Source organism: Thamnophis elegans, chromosome 13 (assembly GCF_009769535.1).
Source record: "Thamnophis elegans isolate rThaEle1 chromosome 13, rThaEle1.pri, whole genome shotgun sequence".
Taxonomy (NCBI): Eukaryota; Metazoa; Chordata; class Lepidosauria; order Squamata; family Colubridae; genus Thamnophis; species Thamnophis elegans.
The window spans coordinates 5,232,236-5,255,116 of record NC_045553.1 but is presented as its reverse complement, the minus strand read 5'-3'; the positions used below and the strand labels follow the sequence as shown (position 1 = coordinate 5,255,116).

General features: G+C 46.0%; 1 protein-coding gene across 1 annotated transcript; it reads left to right on the top strand.

Moving 5' to 3' along the window:
- The first annotated feature begins 1,233 nt into the window (after positions 1-1,233).
- DDX54 (DEAD-box helicase 54) lies at positions 1,234-19,642 on the top strand. The gene is made up of 17 exons (XM_032229890.1): positions 1,234-1,360; positions 2,471-2,597; positions 3,887-3,957; positions 4,582-4,770; positions 5,454-5,503; positions 6,992-7,033; positions 7,466-7,561; positions 7,803-7,924; positions 9,962-10,023; positions 10,765-10,896; positions 11,017-11,227; positions 13,136-13,270; positions 13,668-13,889; positions 14,455-14,528; positions 15,798-15,989; positions 18,451-18,599; positions 19,501-19,642. Exons 1-17 carry the CDS (start codon positions 1,283-1,285, stop codon positions 19,616-19,618), a joined length of 2,070 nt encoding a protein of 689 aa, XP_032085781.1. The 5' UTR covers positions 1,234-1,282; the 3' UTR covers positions 19,619-19,642.
- Positions 19,643-22,881: the final 3,239 nt, after the last annotated feature.

Genomic DNA, 22,881 nt, shown 5'->3' with positions numbered 1-22,881 from the left:
TCTATCCATCCATCCATCCATCCATCCACCCATCCTCTCATCTACCTCTCTATGTAGCTCTTTGCACTTCTCTCGAATCTGTCATCTCTCTGTCTCTGTATGTCTATCTAATCTATTACCCCTCTCTCTGTCTCCCTCTCTCTCCATCCATCTATCTCATCTGTACGTTATATCTATCTATCTATCTATCTATCTATCTATCTATCTATCTATCTATCTATCTATCTAATCTCTACATTCTATCTATCTATCTATCTATCTATCTACCTACCTACCTACCTACCTACCTACCTACCTACCTACCTACCTACCTACCTACCTATTAATCTATCTGATCTGATCTTTACATTCTTTCTTTCTATCTATCTATCTATCTATCTATCTATCTATCTATCTATCTATCTATCTATCTATCTATCTAATCTACCTACCTATCTATCCATCATTATTTGTCTATTATTCTATTTGTATCATTATCTCTATCATGTATCTATTTATACACAAACACAGAAATATATGCACACACACAAACCCTTTTTACAAACCTGTATTCCCTAACTTACATGCTCAATTATTACCCATATGTACTGTATAGTGTGCAAATATACATACTGCATAATAATGAAATTGTTTCAGAAATATTGTATGCATGGACACACATATGCAGAAATTTATATACGTATCCATACATCGATTGTGTGTGTGTGTGTGAGAGAGAGAGACCTTCATCCTGCAGTGGGCAGACACTGGCTAAATGATGGTGATGCATGTGTGTATATGCCCAATTTCTTTCTTTCTTTCTTTCTTCTTTCTTTCTTTCTTTCTTCCTTCCTTCCCTCCCCCTTCCTTCCTTCCTTCCTTCCTTCATTCCTTTCTTTCTTTCTTTCTTTCTTTCCAACGTCCACTCACCCGTCCGCACACCCATAACACATATATGCACAAATACATACTGCATATATTTATACCAAAACTGAACTCTGACCAAAAAAGGGACTCAAATGCAGCCAAGGTGCTAAGCGAACCCGACAGTGCTTCCCAAAACGGAAGAAGCGACGACTCTACGGGTTTTCGCTTTCGTTTCTCTACGGAAGCATCTTTTCCCTTCCGCCTCCGGATTGACTACGAGGCTAGCCATCCCCGGCGTACGCAAACGCGCAGGCGGGACTTCGTAACGCGACCCGCCCACCAACGCACCAATCAGAGGCCGGCTCTCCTCCAAACCCCGCCCCGTGATACTTCCTGTTTAGCGCACGTGGCTTCGCCCTGCCAGGATCCAGCCGCGATGGCTCCGTCTTTCGGCTCGGGTCGGAGGAGGAAAAAGCAACGTTGGTGCAAAAATCGGGAGCCCGACGAGGATCAGGTATGGGAAGATGGGCTGGACTAGCGTTCCCATCATCCTCAGCCAAGGCATGGGAATCGCAGCCCAGATTCCCATCATCCCCCATCTATGGCATAGGAATCGCAGTCCCAAGTTCCCATCATCCCCAGCCATGGCATGGGAACTGCAACCCAGATTCCCATCATCTCCCATCCATGGCATGGGAATCACAGCCCAAGTTCCCATCATCCCCAGCCATGGCATGGGAATTGCAGCCCAGATTCCCATCATCCCCCATCCATGGCATGGGAATCACAGTCCAAGTTCCCATCATCCCCAGCCATGGCATGGGAATCGGAGTCCCAAGTTCCCATCATCCCCAGCCATGGCATGGGAACTGCAGCTCAACTTCCCATCATCCCCAGCCATGGCATGAGAACTGCAGCTCAAGTTCCCATTATCCTCAGCCATGGCATGGGAACTGCATCCCAAGCTGCTGTTCTGACCTAAGCTTCCTGAGACAGTAAAAATCACATGCTTAGTCACGAAAACCCACTTTTTATTTAAGGCTGTGAATTATGTTAATTCACAGCCCGTAATGAGTCACAACCAGTCTGTGAAGAGTCTGACAGAAGTCTGCCAAAGTCTTTCAGGATAATGCCTTTCAGGCAAGGCCAAAACAGAGCTTCAGAGTTTAAACGACCAGAAGTAACCAAATTGCTTCCTGCAAAGAGTCACCTCTGTTTGCTCCTCTTATATGTCTTATGGGAGGGGCCAATCATCTCCAAGCCTTACTCCCGAGTCACCCCTTTTGTCTTAACTGTTCTTGCCTTCTGGCAGCTCTGTGCATGTGCCGCACTGGGAACAGGCTCCTCCTGTTCCTCTGCCTCACTGATGTCAGACTCCGGAGGCTCCAGAGGCAGTACATAACTACCAGATGTCGCCCTCTCTGCATCGGACGCAGAGCCCTCGTCCGAGCCTTCCCCAGACTCCAGGACTGGCCCATGTTCCTCCCCAGCCTCCTCACTGTCTGAATCTGCTGCCAGCTCCACAGGTTGCCCATGGACCACAACATCTGCCTACAACTGTGAGCATGCCTGTCCCAGCAGCCCAGATCTGAAAATTTCCATTTTTCCTTATTTGTGTATAAAGGACTATGAGATGGCAGAAACGGCTTTATCCAAGTCTGATGGTGCTTCCGATATTGAGCCCGATACGCAGGAAATGGTTCGTGCCCAGAACAAAAAAAAGAAGAAATCGGGAGGTTTTCAATCCATGGGTAAGTTAAGAAATTCTGAAGTGGAGGTTTTAAGGGGAGCGATGGCTTTTTATTTAGCTTGTGGCAACTGCAGAGGTCAGGCAGTCACTGATAAACACATTTACTTTAAATAAAGTGTCAACAAATTAGATAGATGATAGATAGATAGGCAGGCAGGCAGATGAGAGAGAGAGAGAAATAATAGAAGATAGATAGATAGATAGATAGATAGATAGATAGATAGATAGATAGATAGATATAGATAGATGATAGGTAGGTAGGCAGGCAGGCAGGCAGACGAGAGAGAGAGAGAGAGAGAGAGAGAGAGAGAGAGATAATAGATGATAGATAGATAGATAGATGATAGATAGATAGATAGATAGATAGATAGATAGATAGATAGATAGATAGATAGATAATGGATATGGATAATAGGGATAGAATAGAGAGTGATAGAGTAGAGAGAGAAATAGAATAGAGAGAGAGTGAATGATAGAATAGAGAGACATAGATAGATGGATGGATGGATGGATGGATGGATGGATGGATGGATGATAGGTAGGCAGGCGGGCAGATGAGAGAGAGAGAGATAATGATAGATAGATAGATAGATAGATAGATAGATAGATAGATAGATAGATAGATGATGGATATAGATAATAGGGATAGAATAGAGAGTGATAGAATAGAGAGAGAGAGAATAGAGAGAGAAATAGAATAGAGAGTGAATGATAGAATAGAGAGAGAGAGAGATAGATGATAGATAGATAGATAGAAGGAATGTAGAGATCAGATTAGATAGATAGATAGATGATAGATAGATAGATAGATAGATAGATAGATAAAGAGGTAGATAAATAGACAGATTAATACATAATAGAAAGATAGAGAGATAGGTGACAGAGAAAGAAAGAAAGAGAGAGAGAGATAAAGATAGATAGATAGAGAAAGAAAGATAGATAAAGAAAGAGATATGTAAATAGACAGATTAATAGATAATAGAGAGATAGAGAGATAAAGATAGATTGAGAGATAGGTAAAGAAAGAAAGAAAGATAGATAAAGAAAGAGATAGGTAAATAGATTAAATAGATAATAGAAAGATAGAGATAAAGAGAGATGATAGATAAAGATAGATAGATGATAGATAGATAGATAGATAGATAGATAGATAGATAGATAGATAGATAGATAGATAGATAGATAAAGATGGATGGAGAGAGAGTGAGTGAGAGAAAGAGATAAAGACAGACATGATAGGTAAACAGACACAGGGTCAATTTTTCTAACCTTGTTTTTTTGTCTTCCTAGGTCTCGGCTATCCGGTGTTCAAAGGGATTATGAAGAAAGGGTACAAAATACCCACACCCATCCAGAGGAAGGTGAGGACACAGTTAGGACAACCCCCCCCCCCCCCCAATTTAGAATAACATGTTTCTTCCTCCTTGAATTCTGTTCAAGGAGGAAGAAACTCTGAATAATCTATCCCTTGTGAGGTCAAATTGTTAAGTGAATCAGAATGGCACAGGGCCGTGGGGGCGAACTGATGGCATGCCGAGCCATTTCGCCTGGCACTTGGCGATGTCGGCTGTTCCCTCTTGCGTGTTTCTGATGCGCATGCGCTGATCAGCTGGCCTTTGTGCGGGTGGCAGTTCCGGAAACCGGAAGAGCTGATCTTCCGTTCGGCCAGCTGATCGGCGTAGCAGTAACCGGAAGACTTGCCGGAAACCGGGAGTAAGTTTTTTCGGGGCATGTATGTCGCCTGGGCAACCCCCCCCCCCCTTCCTGAACGCGGGCCAGACGCACGCATGCAAAGGGCTTTGTTTTCGGCACTTCGGCACCCCTGGTGTAGGGTCTCCTCCTTGAACGAGGGGTTGGACTAGAGGACCTCCAGGGTCCCTTCCCGCATTCTGTTAACTTCTCTCTTGGTTCAACCGGGTTGCGAAATGGAAACGCTGTGATTTAAAAAATGGCCGTTGGCTTTTGGGGTTTGCCTTCTCCTGCAGACCATCCCTTTGATCTTGGACGGCAAGGATGTGGTGGCCATGGCAAGGACCGGAAGTGGGAAAACGGCTTGTTTTCTGATTCCCATGCTGGAGAAATTGAAAGCCCGCTGTGCCAAGACGGGAGCCCGAGCGCTCGTCCTGTCTCCAACGCGAGAACTTGCTCTGCAGACTCTTAAATTCACCAAAGAGGTAACTTTCCAAAATAAAATAAAATAAAACCAGAGGGAGGATTGGAACTGGACGTGAACTCAACCTGATTAGTTGTAGCACTGATGATGCTACCTAGTTGGGTCGTGAAACGTCTGCAAGAAAAGTCCCAAGCTCAGAGAGCACCAAGGACCCCACAATCCTCCTCCTCCTCCTCCTCTCTGCAAACCCCACTCCCTACTAGCACTAATGATGTTACCTAGTTGGATCATGAAACATCTGCAAGAAAACCACATCAAGCTCAGAGAGCACCAAGGACCCCACAGTCCTCCTCCCCCTCCTGCCTTTTTCCTCCACAAATCCCTCTCCCTTCTAGCACTGATGAGGTTACCTAGTTGGGTAATGAGACATCTGCAAGAAAACCACCAAGCTCATTGAGCACCAAGGACTACAGTCATCGTCCTCCTCCACCTCCTAAACCCCAGGCCCTCTAGCACTGATGTTGTTACCTAGTTGGTATAATGAAACGTCTACAAGAAAACCACCAAGCTCCAGAGAGCACCAAGGACCCCACAGTCCTCCCCCACTTCCTTCCCTTCTCCTCTCTGCAAACTCCCTTCCCTTCTAGCACTGATGATTGTTATCTATTTCAACTCTCAACTACAGAGATTCTCCTTTATTAGAACTCTCCGTTATTGGCATTCTCTCTCCTCTTTTTCCTGCAGCTGGGTCGGTTTACCGGTTTAAAAACTGCACTGATTCTCGGAGGGGACAGGTCAGTTGCATGCTTAGGCACACAGATGTGTGTTTATGCTTAATAGCAATAGCAATACTGCCTACGCCGCTGCATAGCGATTCGCCGATTTGTTCTTCATTGTTCTTAATTTCAGGGGTTTGCTTGCGCATGCGGCTTGCACACATGCTCGCATCTTAAGAAAGTGTGGCTAAATAGGAGGGCATAGAGCCTGCGCCGGCTCGGGACCACCCACAGGTTGCCACCACCAGTTCACTTGAACCAGTCTGAACTGGCTGAATGCCATTACTGTGTAGATATATAGAGATATAGAGATATAGATAGATGATAGATAGATAGATAGATAGATAGATAGATAGATAGATAGATAGATAGATAGATAGATAGATAGATAGATGATAGATAGATAGATAGATGATAGATAGATAGATAGATAGATAGATAGATAGATAGATAGATAGATGAGAGAGAATAGAGAGATAGATAGATAGATGAGAGAGAGAATAGAGAGTGATAGAATAGATAGATAGATAATAGATAGATAATAGATAGATAGATAATAGATAGATATAGATGATAGAGATAGAATAGAGAGTGATAGAATAGAGATAGAGATAGATAGAGATGATAGATAGATGATAGATAGAGAGAGAGAGAGAGAGAGAAATAGAATAGAGAGAGAAATAGAATAGAGAGAGTGATAGAACAGAGACATAGATAGATAGATAGATAGATAGATAGATAGATAGATAGATAGATAGATAGATAGATAGATAGAAGATGGATATAGATGATAGAATAGAGATAGAAGAGAGAAAGTGATAGAATAGAGATAGATAGAGATGATAGAGAGATGATAGAGAGAGAGAGAGAATAGAGAGAAATAGAATAGAGAGAGTGATAGAATAGAGAGAGAAATAGATAGAAGATGGATAGAGATAGAGATAGAATAGAGAGTAATAGAATAGAGATAGATAAATATAGATGATAGGTAGAATAGAGAGAGATAGAAGAGAGAAAGTGATAGAATAGATAGAAATAAATGATAGATATAGATGATAGATAGATATAGATAGAGAGAGTGATAGGATAGAGATAGATACAGATGATAGATATATATAAGAGATAGAAGAGAGAAAGTGATAGAATAGACAGAGATAGATGATAGATATAGAGAGATAGAAGAGAGAGTGATAGAATAGAGATGGATGGATGGATGGATATAGATGATAGAGATAGAATAGAGAGAGTGAGAGTGATAGATTAAAGATAGATAGATAGATATAGATAATATAGATGTAGATAAAGAGATAGAAGAGAGAGCGAAAGAGGGCTAGAATAGATAAAGATAGATAGATGATAGATAGAGATAGAAGAGAGAGAAAGTGAGAATAGATAGATAGATATGATAGCTATAGATGAGGGAGGGAGGGAGGGAGGGAGGGAGAGAACTTCTCTCCTTAAGTAGCCTCTGAATTGTTTTTACTTTTTCTTCTTTCTCCCTTCTAGGATGGAAGACCAATTTGCCGCTTTGCACGAGAACCCTGACATGTAAGTGTGGATTCTCAGTCAGGTGTCTGATGCAGGACTGAATGTAGGCAAGGGTAGTTTAAAAAAACCTGCTGTCTCTGCAAACGGACGCTTTCCAGTGAGGGAGCGCCCAGACTTAGCACAGTATAATCACAGGGCTGGAAAGGACCCCGGAGGTCTTCTAGTCCAACCCCCTGCTCAGGCAGGAGGCCGTCTACCCCTCCAGACCAATGGCTGCCCAATCTTCTTCTTTAAAAAAAAAACCTCCGGTGATGGAGCTCCCACAACTTCTGAAGGGAGGCCGTTCCACTGGTTAAGTGGAATCATTACATAAGTAAATGAATTGGAATGTGTGTGTGTGTGTGTGTTTGTCTCCATACATCTCACTTCTCCCTCAACCACGCGACACAGAGAATGGGACCTTGAATGTGTGCTCTTGTGCTTTCTGTGCAGCATCATTGCAACCCCCGGCCGTTTGATGCACGTAGCTGTCGAGATGAAACTGAAGTTGCACAGTGTGGAGTACGTGGTTTTCGACGAAGCAGACAGGTGAGACGTTCTCCCCTGGTTATTCTTCCCAACCCTCTCCGTTAGAGGACTCTTGGGTTTCTCCATCTTTGGGGAGGAGCTCCGCAAACCCAATCTCATGCATTGGCATCCTTCCGTCTCAAAAGACTAGGGCAGGGGGTCAGCAAATCGCCTCCGGAGCCGCATGTGGCTCTTTCATCCTTCTGCTGCGGCTCCCTGTCGCCAGTCGGCGCCTAATGTCCCATTCTTCTCACCCTGCTAGGTTGTTTGAGATGGGCTTTGCAGAACAGCTGAACGAGATTGTCTCGAGGCTGCCCGACGGTCGCCAGACGTTGCTTTTCTCCGCCACCTTGCCAAAACTTCTCGTGGAGTTCGCTCAAGCCGGTGAGAGGACGGTCCATGTTTCTCATGGGCTGGTTGTAGAGCAGGACGTTACGTAGAGGGATACGTTGGATTCTTTCCGACACGAGAGTCTTTCTTGGCTCGATACTAGCTGAGGTCATCTTGTTTTCTTCCTCCTTGGCTGCATTCTGTGCCTTGAATGAATACAGGGTTCTTGAAATTGGACAGGGATGAGTCACATGTAGACTCCCAGATTATTCTTGTGTAGCATACGATGAGAACGTGGCCTAGAGGTGGAGCTCTCGCCTCACAATCGGGAGGCTGTGAGTTCGATCGTGGATAGAGGCAGATATTTCTCTCTCTGGGCACAATGAGAATATATCTGCTGAACAAAATTACACATCGGCGTCAGGAAGGGCAATGGGCCAGTAAACACTCTGCTAACTCCATTCCGTGGCCCAGACTCCACCCCTGCAAGGGATTGTGGAGTTGCCCTTGAGGTGCATCCGGCGACTACAGCTAGTCCAAAATGCAGCCGCGCGAGTGATAGTGGGCGCACCGCGGTTCGCCCACGTTACACCTGTCCTCCGCGAGCTGCACTGGCTACCTGTTGGTCTCCGGGTGCGCTTCAGGATACTGATGACCATCTTTAAAGCACTCCATGGTAGTGGATCTGGGTACTTGAGAGACCGCCTTCTGCCGATTACCTCCCTAAATCGACCAATTAGATCGCACAGACTGGGCCTCCTCCGAATCCCATCTGCCAGTCAATGTCGACTGGCGACCACACGGAGGAGAGCCTTTTCTGTTGCTGCCCCGACCCTGTGGAACGAGCTCCCCATGGAGATCCGTACCCTCACCACTATCCAGACCTTCCGCGCAGCCCTCAAGATCTGGCTCTCCCAGCAGGCCTGGGGATAGGTTTCCAATTACCCGCCCGAGTGATTGCTGAATGAAAGTTGTGTTTTATTATTTTTTCTTTGTGCACATATTGTTTGTTTCTGACCTTGCACCCCCCTCCCCTGTGGTTGTAAGCCGCCCTGAGTCCCCTCAGGGAAAAGGGCGGCATATAAATCCCAATAAACCAATAAACCTATTGTGGGGTCGTTAAATGAAGATGAAGTGCTACATGCATTATCTTAAGGACTTGAAGAAAAGGCAGAGCGTTAATCAAATAAATGGATTCTAGGAGAAATCAATCCAGACTTCTCATTCAAGACTCAAATGGCCAGGCACAAATTACTTCATTTTGGAGACATCCTTAGAGAAGTCCATGGTTCTGGAAAAGGTAAAGGAGATGGAAGAGAGTAGGTGGTGATGATGATATGATGAGAACATGAGAGAAGTAGATATATATATACAGTCTCATCATCCTCATTCTAGGCATTGTCCACCCACTACAGGATGAAGGCTTTTTCTGCAGGTTTCCAACACAGATGGTCCTGAGTTTTCTTTGGCCCCAATTGGGGCCCCAAATACTTGCTGATGTGGTCAATCCGTCTTGTTTTAGGTCTCTTTCGTGGACGCTTTGGATCACTCAAGGAGGAGATCCATTCGAGGACTGCTTTCTTGCTCACCCACCCTTTTCTCTAAACGGTTCTGTTGTAGTTATCAGGCCTGCAATTATATTCCTTTTAGAATTTTGGCCTGCCACACTTTCTCTTATTTCATTACGCTGTTTCATTAGTATAGTTGATGAGATGGGGGAATAGACAGGAGTGAGATTGTGGAATGTATTGTTTTCATTCTTTACTAGAAGCCAAGGTCATCCTTTGTCTCCGTACTTTGACACCTGAACGGAAGCAGCTGGGTGTGGATGCCAGCGTGGAAGAAGAAGATTGGACCATGTGATGGATTGTGGGTGTGGGGATAAGAACATGAACTGTTAACTGGGTGGAATTCTGATGTCATTTCCAGTATTGGGATTCCATAGCATAATGCCAAGATGTCTGATTTATTAAATTGGAACTTTAAGGATAGTTTTGCCTTGGACTCTGATTTAATTCTGCATGCTATTTGGAACGATGACAGTAGTGCCTGCTCACATCAGTGACTGACAGCCTGTTCCCCTCTTCTCAGGTCTCACGGAGCCGGTATTAATCCGACTGGATGTGGAATCCAAGCTAAGCGAACAACTCAAGGTAGGAATGATCAACAGCTCCTTAATAATGACCTACTACTTGGAATAGGTGTTCTGACTTAGGCTTCCCAAAAGCACGAAGCCGACACCTTGTCGCGATAAATCCTCTTAAAGGGAATGCCTCTCCAGCAAAGTCCCGGCCAACAGCCTTTCAAAAGATTTCACAATGACAGACTTTTATCAGGCTTGGAGAGCTGCCGGGCTGATATCTTCAAAACACCACGCTGTAGCAGCAATTCCTTGCCAAGAAGTCAGGAATGGATCTTCCCCCTAATGAGTTGAACTAATGGCCTCCTGCAAACTCCCCTCCCCTTTCGCTCCTCTTTATTCCCTCTGGGAGGGGCCATTAACTCTCCAGCTGTGCCTTTACTCCCGAGTCGGCCCTTGTTCCTTAGCTGTTCTTGTGGTAGCTCTGCGCATGCGCACACCGGGAACAGGCTCCAGCTGTTCTTCTGCCCCACTGATCTCCGACTCAGAAGGCAGCTGATAACTGTTCGGAGGGCCCTGGCCCCCTCTCTGCCTCCGACACAGAGCCCTCGTCCGAGCCTTCCCCAGATTCTGGGACTGGCCCATGTTCTTCCCCAACCTCCTCAATGTTTGAGTTTGCCACCAGCTCCACTGGCCACTGGTGGGCCACAACAATGGTATAAGGTGTCCTGCCTTGAGCACAGGGTTAGACTAGAAGACCTCCGAGGCATCGCTTCCATCTTTATGATCCCATGTCCTAACTTCCTTTCCCTAGCTCTCGTTTTTTCACGTGCGGGCTGACGACAAGCCAGCCCTTCTCTTGCATCTGCTGAGGACGGTGGTTAAGCCCCAAGACCAGACGATTGTGTTTGTGGCCACCAAACATCACACAGAATACCTGAAGGAGGTACGTGCAGGCCTCCTTCCCTCCCATTGCCCGGGGAAAGGTGAGGATTTGTAGTCCTCGCCTATTCCTGCCGCTTGCTGGTTTTTCCCCTGGCATGAACGGAGGCATCTCTTCTTCCAGCTGCTAACCATGCAAGGGGTGAACTGCACCAACATCTACAGCTCTCTGGACCAGACGGCTCGCAAAATCAACATCGGCAAGTTTGCCCACGGCAAGTGCTCGGTGTTGATTGTCACCGATCTCGCCGCTCGCGGCATCGATATCCCTCTCCTGGATAACGTGATTAACTACAGCTTCCCCGCCAAGGCGAAGCTTTTTCTGCACCGCGTCGGTGAGTTTCTTAAAAGCCCGCAGCCTTCCAGGGTTATTTTTATGAATCTGCTTATTGCTGTAAGGCAGGGGTTGACAACCTTAAAGAGCCACAAAGGTCCTAACCAGAAGCCCCCCGTTCAGTTCTGGAGCTGAGCGGAAGTCCGGTTCGCCCACCATAGAGTCTCCTCCTAGTGCAGCATTAATTTCCTCTGCTGACTGGAAATCCGGTTCCCCCACCATAGAGTCTCCTCCTAGCGCTATGTCCTTTTTCCTTTTACCGCCTGGCGACAGGGAGCCGCAGCAGGGGGATATAAGAGCCACATGCAGCTCCAGAGCCGCAGATCCCTGCTGTAAGGGGCAAAAATTCCTCTTCTGGCTCCTTGGTGCTCTCTGAGCTTGGTGGTTTTCTTGCAGATGTTTCATTACCGAAATAATGAACATCATTAGGGCTAGAAGAGATTGGGGTTTGGGGAGAGGAGAGGGAGGAGGAGGAGGAGAAGGAGAAAAATGTCAGAGTTTGTTGCAGCAACCAAATCCAGAAAGCACACACACGTAACTTCTCTTTATATACATAATAATACATGGAAGTAATATATACAATACCAAGAGTGGTTCTTCCAATGTGGTAGAGAGGAGAGATTATAAGTACTGTATATACTCGAGTATAAGCCTAGTTTTTCAGCCCACTTTTTGGGCTGAAAAAAGCCGCCTCGGCTTATACTCGAGTCAGTGAAAAATTTGCCCGAAATGGAGGAGAAAAAGGGGCGGGGCCATGCCTCTGGGTGACACTCGTGAATGGCCCAGTGCCCCTGTGAGTTTCCCCTCCCTCTGTGTCAGTTTGCCGTGCAGCGCGCACCGCACCATCCCCCCTCCTCACGTTCTAATGTAATGCAGGGCTGTCTTACGATTCCCCTTCCTCCCCCTCCTGCCGCTCTGCAACGATGTCCACCTCCTCCTTGTTATGGCAAGCAGCCACATAGCGATGTCCCACCTCCTCTGGTACAGTGATCCAATGATAGGAATCACTGTGCCGTGTGTCATAGGAGGCGGGACATCGCTCCCGCGGCTGCACGGGACATCATCATCACAGCGGGACATCAGCATCATGAGGTGAGTGAAGTATTTCATTGAATACACCGCTAGTTTACTGTTTTTCTTTGAAATAAATATTCAAAAACATTATTGGTATCTATTTTTATTTTTGAAATTTACCGGTAGCTGCTGCATTTCCCACCCTAGGCTTATACTCGAGTCAATAACTTTTCCAGTTTTTTGTGGTAAAATTAGGTGCCTCGGCTTATATTCGGGTCGGCCTATACTCGAGTATATACGGTAGGTACAAAAGACAGGCAGAGGAGAGAATAGTTTCAGTTTCAGTTCAGCAGACAGATTAGTTTCAGTTTCCAAACAGCCCTCATTGGCTGACATATAATTTCTTAATTATGGCATTTTTTTCTGCTTGATTGTTTGTCTGGGGTTAATCCCTGCTTACTGAGGTGTTGTGTTGATGGAGAGGATGTGTTTTATTCTTTTTGTTTCCTTCTTATTTTTTTTAATCGCCTCTTTTCAACGGGTGCGTAACATGTAATTTGTCATTCAAGGAACACACCTCCACCGAGGACAAGCTGCTTTAGGGCGCAAACCCGACACTCCTTAGTTCTGATGATGTTACCTAGTCCGGTAACGAATTGTCTACAAGCAAACAATCACACCCAGAGAAGATTTAGAATTTAGAATTAACACAGTTGAAAGGGACCTTGGAGGTCTTCTAGTCCAACCCCCTGCCTAGACAGGAAACCCTGTACCATTTCAGACAAATGGATATCCAATACCTTCTTAAAAACTTCAAGAGGTTCAAGAAAGATCAAGGACTCCGAAGCCCCATTCAACGCTCGACCCATTTCGACTTCTCATCTTCTCCCTATAGGCAGAGTGGCCCGTGCGGGGAGGACTGGAACAGCCTACTCCCTTGTGGCTCCCGATGAAGTCCCTTACGTATTTGACCTGCATCTCTTCCTGGGTCGGCCTCTGGTCTTTGCCAGTCCTCATCAAAAGCCCACAGGTAAGTACAGCTGGTCCTCAACTTAACAATTGTTCATTTAGTGACCGTTCGAAGTCACGACAGCACTGAAAAAAGTGACATGACCACAAGCCATGGTGGTGCAGTGGCTAGAATGCAGTATTGCAGGCTAATTCTGCCCACTGCCAGCAGTTCGATTCTCTTCGATTTACTGAATTTCTGAAAACAATGGAACTCCGCAGTGGTTAGAATGCAGTATTGCAGGCTAATTCTGCCCACTGCCAGCAGTTCGATTCTCTTTGATTTACTGAATTTCTGAAAACAATGGAACTCCGCAGTGGTTAGAATGCAGTATGGCAGGCTAATTCTGCCCACTGCCAGCAGTTCGATTCTCTTGACTTACTGAATTTCTGAAAATACTGGAACTTCTCTCCCTCAGATTCAGATGGCGTTTTCGGCCGCGTTCCCCAAATCACCCTAGATGACGAGGAGAGCTTGCTACAGACTGACCACGAGCGTTCTCTTGACCTTCAGAGCCTACGCCGTATCTCTGACAATGCCCTGAAGCAGTACCAAAAATCCAGACCAAGTCCCTCCCCCGAATCCATCAAGAGGGTGAAAGAAATGGAGTTCAGCCTTGTAGGGATCCATCCCCTCTTCAGTGAGTATTTCTGGATGTTGTGTATCACTCCCAAGGAAGTGGTCCTCAACGTTGACCACGTTAAGATGGGCGGACTTCAACTCCCAGAATTCTGGCTGGGGAATTCTGGGCGTTGAAGGCCACCCGTCTTAAAGAATGCTGGCTGGGGAATTCTGGGAATTAAAGTCCACCCATCTTAAAGCAGGCTGGCTGGGGAATTCTGGCAATTGAAATCCTTCCATCTTAAAACATGCTGGCTGGGGAATTCTAGGAATTGAACTTCAGCCATCTTAAAAATATGCTGGCTGGCGAATTCTGGGAATGGAAGTCCACCCACCTTAAAAATGGCCAAATTTGAGGAATGCTGTTTCAAGGGCTGGATGAAACCCGTTTTTATCCTTTGGCTCACTTCAAGGTTTTGTGCCTTGTGTGAATCTAGTCTCTTTGGTTAAAGAACTTTATGGTCCTATGCGTGTGTGAGCGGTGAATTCCTCCAATCAGGAGCAAACGTGATGTGGGAATGCCGTCTTCGGCTTCCTAGACCAAACACGGTTGACCCGTCTTTCATTTTCCACTCGGTTTTAAGGTTTGCGTTTCGAGGAAGATGAGATGGCACAGCTGAAATTCGTGGACAGCATCAAAACGTATCGTTCTAAAGCGGTAAGTGTAGCCGGGATTTTGCGCTCCAGATCCCAGTTCTGCTTTCATGTTTTTTTTTTTACATTGAGAATTTTGAAAAAAAAACTTTTACAAATATTTACTTCCCTCCCCCCCCTCCCCCTCAACCCCCCCCCACCCTCCCCCTCAACCCCCCCTCCCCCCCCCGACTTCCCAGAACCAATACAGGATATAAATCTTTAACAAAAACATTCTAAAATAAACTTAAAAAAAAGTTAATATCATCTTTCATTTGAGCTTTAACTCCTCCTTGCTAGGCTAGCTCTAAACAGATTATATCATTCCTTGTTTCTTCAGTCATAAGCTATCTGGAATTTCTTAGTCCCGTATTTATTTTGAATATAGTCAATCCATCTTCTCCACTCCAGTTTATATCTCTCATTTGAGTGGTCCTTGAGATATGCTGATATTTTAGCCATCTCTGCAAGGTTTGTGACTTTTAATGTCCATTCTTGAATAGTAGGCAAATCTTCCTTCTTCCAGTATTGCGCCACCAACAGTCTAGCTGTGGTTATTAAATGCAAAATCAGGTTAATCTCTACAACTGTACAATCAGCTTCCATGATCCTTTTGAAGTTCTTGGACACCTTGGAGAGTTGGTCTGTTCATCCGCCATAATTTTTGCAGCCTGGAGCAGCTTCCCGTCGGCTTATCTACCTTCGCCTTATCCGTCTTCTGCTCTTTCCCTCTCTTCCTTCCTTTCTCCTTCCATCCTCTCTTCTTTCCTCACTCACTCCCTTCCTCCTTTTCTCTTCCTTCCTCCTTCCTTCCATTCTTTCAGCTTCCTTTCTTTTGCCTATCTACCTTCTCTGTCTTTCTGCTCTTTCCATCTCTCTCTCCCGCTTCGCTTCTGTTCCTCCTTCCATCCTTTCACCTTCCCTCCTTCCTATTTCTTCCTTCTTCCTTCCTTCTGCCTATCTACCTTCACCTTCTCTGTCTTTCTGCTTTTTCCCTGTCTTCCCCTTTCCTCCCTCACTTCTTTCCTTTCTAGTTCCATCTTTTCTTCTGTCCCTTTTTCTTTCTTCCTTCCTTCCTCCTTCCTCTTGCCTATCAACTATCAGTTATCAGTTTTGAATATTCATTCATTCCATTCATTCATTCATTCATTCATTCATTCATATCACACCTTTATTATTTCTTGTCAACAAGTCAAAATAGATTAATAAACCAGTGCTACTTCCTTCTTCTCTTTCGCCCCCTAGCCTGATTTTCAGAGTAATGTTTCCCATCCCTCCTGCTCTTTTTCCTTAGACCATCTTTGAAATCAACGCCACGAACAAAACCCTGGCCAGCGACGTCATGCGGGCGAAACGTATCCGCGACCGGCAGTCGATCGCCCGGCACCAACGGAAGCAGGAGGAACGCCTGTCCTTGGCAGCTGTGAAAGCTCGAGGCGTGGCTGCCCGGGAAGAACCAATGGAAGACGCTGAAGATCACATCCAGGTCAGAACAATGGAAGAGAATCTCTCGCGCATCTTTTAAGTCCCCGATGCTCAGTGGTGGGTTTCAAAAAATTTTCGAACCTACTCTGTGGGTGTGGCCTCCTTTGTAGGAGTGGCTTGCCAGCCATGTGACCTGGTGGGAGTGGCTTGCCGGCCATGTGTTTTCTCTCTCTCTCTCTCTCTCTCTCTCTCTCTCTCTCCCCTTCCTTTTGTCTTTCTGTCCCTTTTTCCTTTTTTTCTTTCATCTCTCACGTTTTCTTTCTTTTTTTCTTTTTTCTTTCTTCCTTTCTTCCTTTCTTTCTCTCTCTCGCTCTCTCTTGTTCTCTCTCTCTCCTTCCTTTTGTCTCTCTGTCCCTTTTTCCTTTTTTTCTTTCATCTCTCTACTTTTTCTTTCTTTTTTCTTTTTTTCTTTCTTCCTTCCTTTCTTTCTTTTTCTCTTTCTCTTTCTCTCCTTCCTTTTGTCTTTCTGTTCCTTTTTTCTTTCATCTCTCACTTTTTCTTTCTTTCTTCCTTTCTTCCTTTCTTTCTCTCTCTCGCTCTCTCTTGTTCTCTCTCTCTCCTTCCTTTTGTCTCTGTCCCTTTTTCCTTTTTTTCTTTCATCTCTCTACTTTTTCTTTCTTTTTTCTTTTCTTTCTTTCTTTCTTTCTTTCTTCCTTTCTTTCTTTTTCTCTTTCTCTTTCTCTCTCTCCTTCCTTTTGTCTTTCTGTTCCTTTTTTCTTTCATCTCTCTCACTTTTTCTTTCTCTCTCTCTCTCTCTCTCTCTCTCTCTCTTTCTCTCTCTCTCTGTCAGTGGTGGGTTTCAAAATTTTTTGGAACCTCTTCTGTAGGTGTGGCCTGCTTCCTGGTGGAACCTCTTCTAATCGGTTCGGTAGATTTGACGAACCGGTTCTACCGAACTGGCGCGAACTGGTAGGAACCCACCTCTGCCGATGCTCCTTTTAGTCATGGAGATGCTGCTCAGAGGGACTCAGCCAGCCAAGGGTGGCTTCAACAGAATTTAAAAGAATGATAGAATGACAGGGTTGGAAGGGACCTTAGAGGTCTTCTAGTCCAACTTCCTGCTCAAGCAGGAGTTAGTTTAGTTTAGTTTTATTGGTCTTGTATGCCGCCCACTCCCGAAGGACTCCGGGCGGCTTACAATAAACAAAGGAAGGGGATAAATAGACAAATAGACAAACAACAATTTAAAATACACAACATTCATAGTTCCCGTGGGGCTGGCTATTTCAACAGCCCCCCCCCCCCCCCAGCCTGCCTGAGCAGCCAGATCTTTGTGGCTTTGTGGAAGGCCGGGAGAGTAGTAAGGGTCCGGATCTCCACGGGGAGCTCGTTCCAGAGGGCTGGAGCTGCAACAGAGAAGGCCCTTCCCCCGGGGAGTCGCCAGCCGACATTGGCTGGCAGATGGGATCCGGAGGAGGCCTAGTCTGTGCGATCTGACCGGTCTATGGGAGGTAATTGGCAGGAGGCGGTCTCTCAGGAGACCTTATATCATTTTGGACAAGTGCCTGTCCAGTCTTTTTCCTGAAGATCTCCAGTGATGGAGCACCTCACAACTTCTGGAGGCAAGTCGTCCCACTGGTTAATTGTCCTCACCCTTAGGAAGTTCCTCCTTCATTCCAGGTTGCTCCTCTCCTTGGTTAGTTTCCATCCATTGTTTTTGGGTCCTGTCCTCAGGTGCTTTGGAAAATAAGTGGGCACCTTCTCCTTTGTAGGAGCCTCTCAGAACTTGGAACAGAGCCATCATGCACACCTAATCCTTCTTTTCATAACATCAAAAGAGAGGAGGGTTGAGATCTGTCCCACTGATCAGTTGTTCTCGCTGTCAGCGTTCCAGATACCATGCAGAATTGAATCTAGAGTCGAAGGCAAAACTATCCTTAAAGTTCCAATTTAATAAGACAGGCATGTTGGCATCGTACTGTGGGATTCCAACTCTGGAAGTTACATCAGAATCCCACCCAGTTAAAAGTTCATTCTCTTGTCTCCACACCCACAATCCATTCACATGGTCCAATCTTCTTCTTCCACGCCGGCATCCCCGCCCAGCTGCTTCTGGTCAGGTGTACTGGTGCGGAGAACAAAGGACGACCTTGGCTTCTAGTAAAGAATGATAACAATACATTCCACAATCCTACTCCTGTCTATTCCCCCCTCCCGTCGACTATACTAAAGAAACAGCATAATGAAATAAGAGAAAGAGTGGCAGGCCAAAATTCTAAAAGAAATATAAATGCAGGCCTGACGCTCACTGTTAGGAAACTCCTCCTTAGTCCTAGGTTGGATTAGTTTCCACCCATTGCTTCTTGTCCTGGCTTCAGTTGCTATGGAGCATAGGTTGACCCCCCCCCCCTCTTCTTTGTGGCTGCCCCTTAGATAGTGGAAGACTGCTATCATGTGACCTCTGGTCCTCCTCTTCTCCAAGACTTTCTCTAACTTGTTCTCCTGAACTTGCACACCACCAGGATGTCTTCTCCACGGTAGTGGGAAAGAAACGAAACCGTCTTCCATCAGAAAGTAGACCAGTGAAGAAGAAGAAGACGACACCATCAGTGAAGGAGGAGGAGGAGTTTTATGTCCCTTACCGACCCAAGGATTTCGCTTCGGAGCGGGGGTAGGTGCAGGATCCAGGCCAGTGGTGGTGGGCACATCAAGCCCCCTACCTAGGCAGAGAGAACCTCGGTTTCAGGGATGAATAATGGAGAATCACAGTAGTCCTTGGGCTTCTGGCTTTCTTGTTTTCCAGATTTTGCTTTTTAAAAAAAAATGTTTAAAAGACTTAACGTATTTTTCGGACTATAAGGCACTCCAAAGTATTAAGACGCAGGTAGCTTTTGGGGAGGGGGAAAAAAAACCTGCCTCTGCTTCCCGGCAGTATGCCGCCTCTCAGCAAACAGCTGATTGTCAGGCCTCCCGATCAGCTGTTTCAGGCTGCAGGGATAGCATGCTTTAATTCTGGGGTTGAAATGTACAGGGTTTAAAGCATGCAAGCTGGGGGGTTCTGGGAATTGAAATCCACAGGTCTTAAAGCAGGCTGGCTGGGGGATTCTGGGAGTTGAAGTCCACAGGTCTTAAAGCATGCTGGCTGGGGGATTCTGGGAATTGAAATCCACAGTTCTTAAAGCAGGCTGCCTGGGGGATTCTGGGAGTTGAAGTCCACAGGTCTTAAAGCATACTGGCTGGGGGATTCTGGGAGTTGAAATCCACAGATCTTAAAAGCATGCTGGCTGGGGGATTCTGGGAGTTGAAGTCCACAGGTCTTAAAGCATACTGGCTGGGGGATTCTGGGAGTTGAAGTCCACAGGTCTTAAAGCATACTGGCTGGGGGATTCTGGGAGTTGAAATCACAGGTCTTAAAGCATGCTGGCTGGGGGATTCTGGGAGTTGAAATCACAGGTCTTAAAGCAGGCAGGCTGGGGGATTCTGGGAGTTGAAGTCCACAGGTCTTATGCAGGATCTCCAAAACTGCAAGAGGGCAACTGATGAAACAAATTCCCCACTCCTCAATTTCGCAGGCTCTGTGTCGGAGGGGAAGGCACCGCATTTGAACAGCAGGCCTCGGCGGCCGTCCTGGACTTAATGGGCGACGATGACCGGAATTTAAACAAGAACAAAAAGCTTTTGAAATGGTGAGTCACCCAATTGCAGAGCAAAACAATTTTTTTTTGGCCGATTTCTCCTTTCTTCTCCCCAAAGAATGTATTTCTGTCTCCTCGTGAATCAAAGCCCCCTGGTTCCCACATTCCTTTAATTAGGCTATTTATTTTTTATATGTGGCTCAATGGCTAAGACGCTGAGGTTGTCGACCAGAAGGTTCGGCAGTTTGGCGGTTCGAATCCCTAGCGCTGCTTAACAGTGAGCTCCCGTGGCTTGTCCCAGCTTCTGCCAACCTAGCTGTTCAATATCACGTAAAAAATGCAAGTAGAAAAATAGGGTCCACCTTTGGTGGGAAGGCCGGCCACATGACCACGGAGACGTCTTCGGACAGCGATGGCTCTTTGTCTTTGGAACGGAGATGAGCACTGCCCCCTAGAGTCGGGAACGACTAGCACATATGTGCGAGAGGAACCTTTACATTATGTATATGTATGTATATATATGTGTGTGTGTGTGTGTGTGTGTGTATTTGTGTGTGTGTATGTATATACGTATATGTATATATTCTATTCAAAAGATGATCAAAATACAAAGCCCAAATGAAAAAAAAATTAAAGACAAAACAAACCTAGACAAAAACATTAAACATGTAAATTAATTGTGGTCGTAAGTTGAGGAGTACCTGAAATACCTTTCCTCCCCCTTGCAAAACAGGCCCAACATTGATAAACTTCTGCATCTATCTGCAATCTAATTGACTTGTGATATGTTGTGTATATATATCTATATATATAAAAGGCAAGTACCACTCACTCATCACGAAATCTCCAGAACTGTAAAGCCTAGAAACTTGAAATTTGGCATGTATGTTCCACTTGGCTTCTAGGTGCTCGCTAAGAAAGGATTTTTTGAAGTGACCATCAGATCATTAGTATTTCCTATGCTGTTATTAACACACACTGATGCTAAGGAGTTCTACTCACCCTCCCCACCTGAAAAGAACTCTGTTCCAACTGCCAGTTGCCTCACATTCCGTTACCTCAGTTCAAACTAGCAGAGGTTCCACTCTTTCACTCAGGAGCGGTCTGGGGGCTCCTTACAGTACTAAACGTCGGTACCTCGCCAAAATGTCTACGCCTTCCACCTCTGGAACTGCTTCCAGACCCAAGGCGGTGGGAGCGATATCCCCTTATGTGTTTCAATCACCGACCGCCACTGAGCCAACGGATTGGGAGCCAAATTTCTCCTGCATAGCCCAGTCACATAGTTTTGTCACGAAGGAAGGGATCTCTGCTTTTAAAAAATCCATTTGTGTTTCTGGGGCGTGTTGGCAGCCTGCAACAGGTTTCTGCCCGTTTGATCTCATGAAATCAAAGACGGGGTAAGCCGATCGGTCCTCGGAGGCCACGAGGAGAAACTGAGGCCTGCAGCCTGGAGCTGGGCAGGAAACGACGGGAACAATGGCGGTATTGTCAAAAGATGTTGCAAGGACTTGTCCATCTAAAGCGCCTGGATCGGTTTGACTTGCTTGTCATTGTTTCAAAGGCTTAACAGTTGGCTGAGCACTTAAGAAAGGCGACTGCAGAATTCTTTTCCTGCTTGGAGTGCTGCAAAAGCTCAGCGGACAGCGTTAATGAGGCTTAATAAGTCCGGTTTTGTGTCTCGTTGGTTCTTTTCCACTTCGGTTTTTTTACTTTGCTGAAAGAAGCAGAGACCCGCTCAGAAAGGGCGCTTCAGAATAATAAGAATCACAGAGCTGGAAGGGAGCTTGGAGGTCTTCTAGTCCAACCCCCTCCTCAAGCAGGAGACACTGTACCATTTCAGACAAATGGCTGTCCAAGTCTCTTCTTAAAAACCTCCAGTGTTGGAGCACTCACCAATTTCTGGAGGCAAGTCATTCCACTGGTTAATTGTTCTCACTGCTAGGACATTTCTCCTTATTTTTACATTGGTTCTCTTCTTGATTAGTTTCCACCCATTGCTTCATGTCCTGCCTTCAGATGCTTTAGAGAATAGTTTGATTTCCCTCTTCTTTGGTGGCAGCCCCTCAGATATTGGAAACTGCGCCCCCTTAGTCCTTCTTTTCATTAGGCTAAACATAGCTAGTTCCTCTTCCCATGGCCAGTCCTGCTACCCAATTTCGCAAGGGTGATCAAGACATTATTCACATATATATTTAGTGGTGGTGGGGTCACTTAGGTGACCTATAAGAGAATAACAAGAGTTGGAAGGGACCTTGGAGGTCTTCTAGTCCAACCCTCTGTTCAGGCAGGAAACCTGTTCTGACCCCTCGTTCCACACCAAAGCACACTCCGAGTCAGAGATAAATTACGGCATTTAATTAACAGACAAACATGTCCTTGACAGCAACCCAACACAGACAAGCTTGGGCAGCAATAAACACAGGTAAGGCTTGGCAGCAATCCAGCCTGCCAAGCTCACACAAAGTTCTCCGACATTCAATTCTGTGTTGACTTCTGCAAAGAGGGGCATGTGCTGCACAAGTAGCCTTTTTATAGTCTGGAGAGGAGCCTAATGACCACCAGCTGAGTACAATTACCTCCTGTAATTGTGTAATTGTTCCTGACGCCGAGTAGCTCTTCAATGGCGTGCATCCAGGAACAACTCACTACTGGCCTCCAGCTCACTCTCCCTTGTCTCCTCCCCACTGGTCCAAGGCTCAGGTGCCTCCTGGTGGCCAACCAGCCTCTCTGCGCTCTGCTCGGAGTCGGAATCCTGCCCAGGGTCCTCCACATCCTCCAGAGCCGACTCAGAGGGCCCCTCGCTGTCGGAGTCTGGTGGCAGCTCCAACAGCACCTGTTGGGTCACAACAGAAACCCTATAGTATAGGGCCTATACTATTTCAGACAAATGGATACCCAACATCTTCTTAAAGACTTCCAGTGTTGGAGCACTCAAATTTCTGGAGGCAAGCAGTTCCACTGATTAGTTATTCTCACCGTCGGGAAATTCCTCCTTAGTTCTAAGTTGCTTCTCTCCTTGATTTGTTTCCACCCATTGCTTCTTGTCCTGTTTTCAGGTGCTTTGGAGAATAGCTTGGCTCCCTCTTCTTTGTGGCAGCCCCTCAAATGTTGGAAGACTGCTACCACGTCACCCCTAGTCCTTCTCTTCATTAGCTAGGTCCCAGTTCCTGCAACCATTCAACCGCCTGGCCAGGGAGGAGACCCTATTCCATTCCAGACAGGTGGCTGTCCAGTCTTTTCTTAAAAACCTCCAGTGAAGAAGCACCCATAACTTCTTGTGGCAAACTGTTCCATTGGTTAATTGTTCTCACTGTC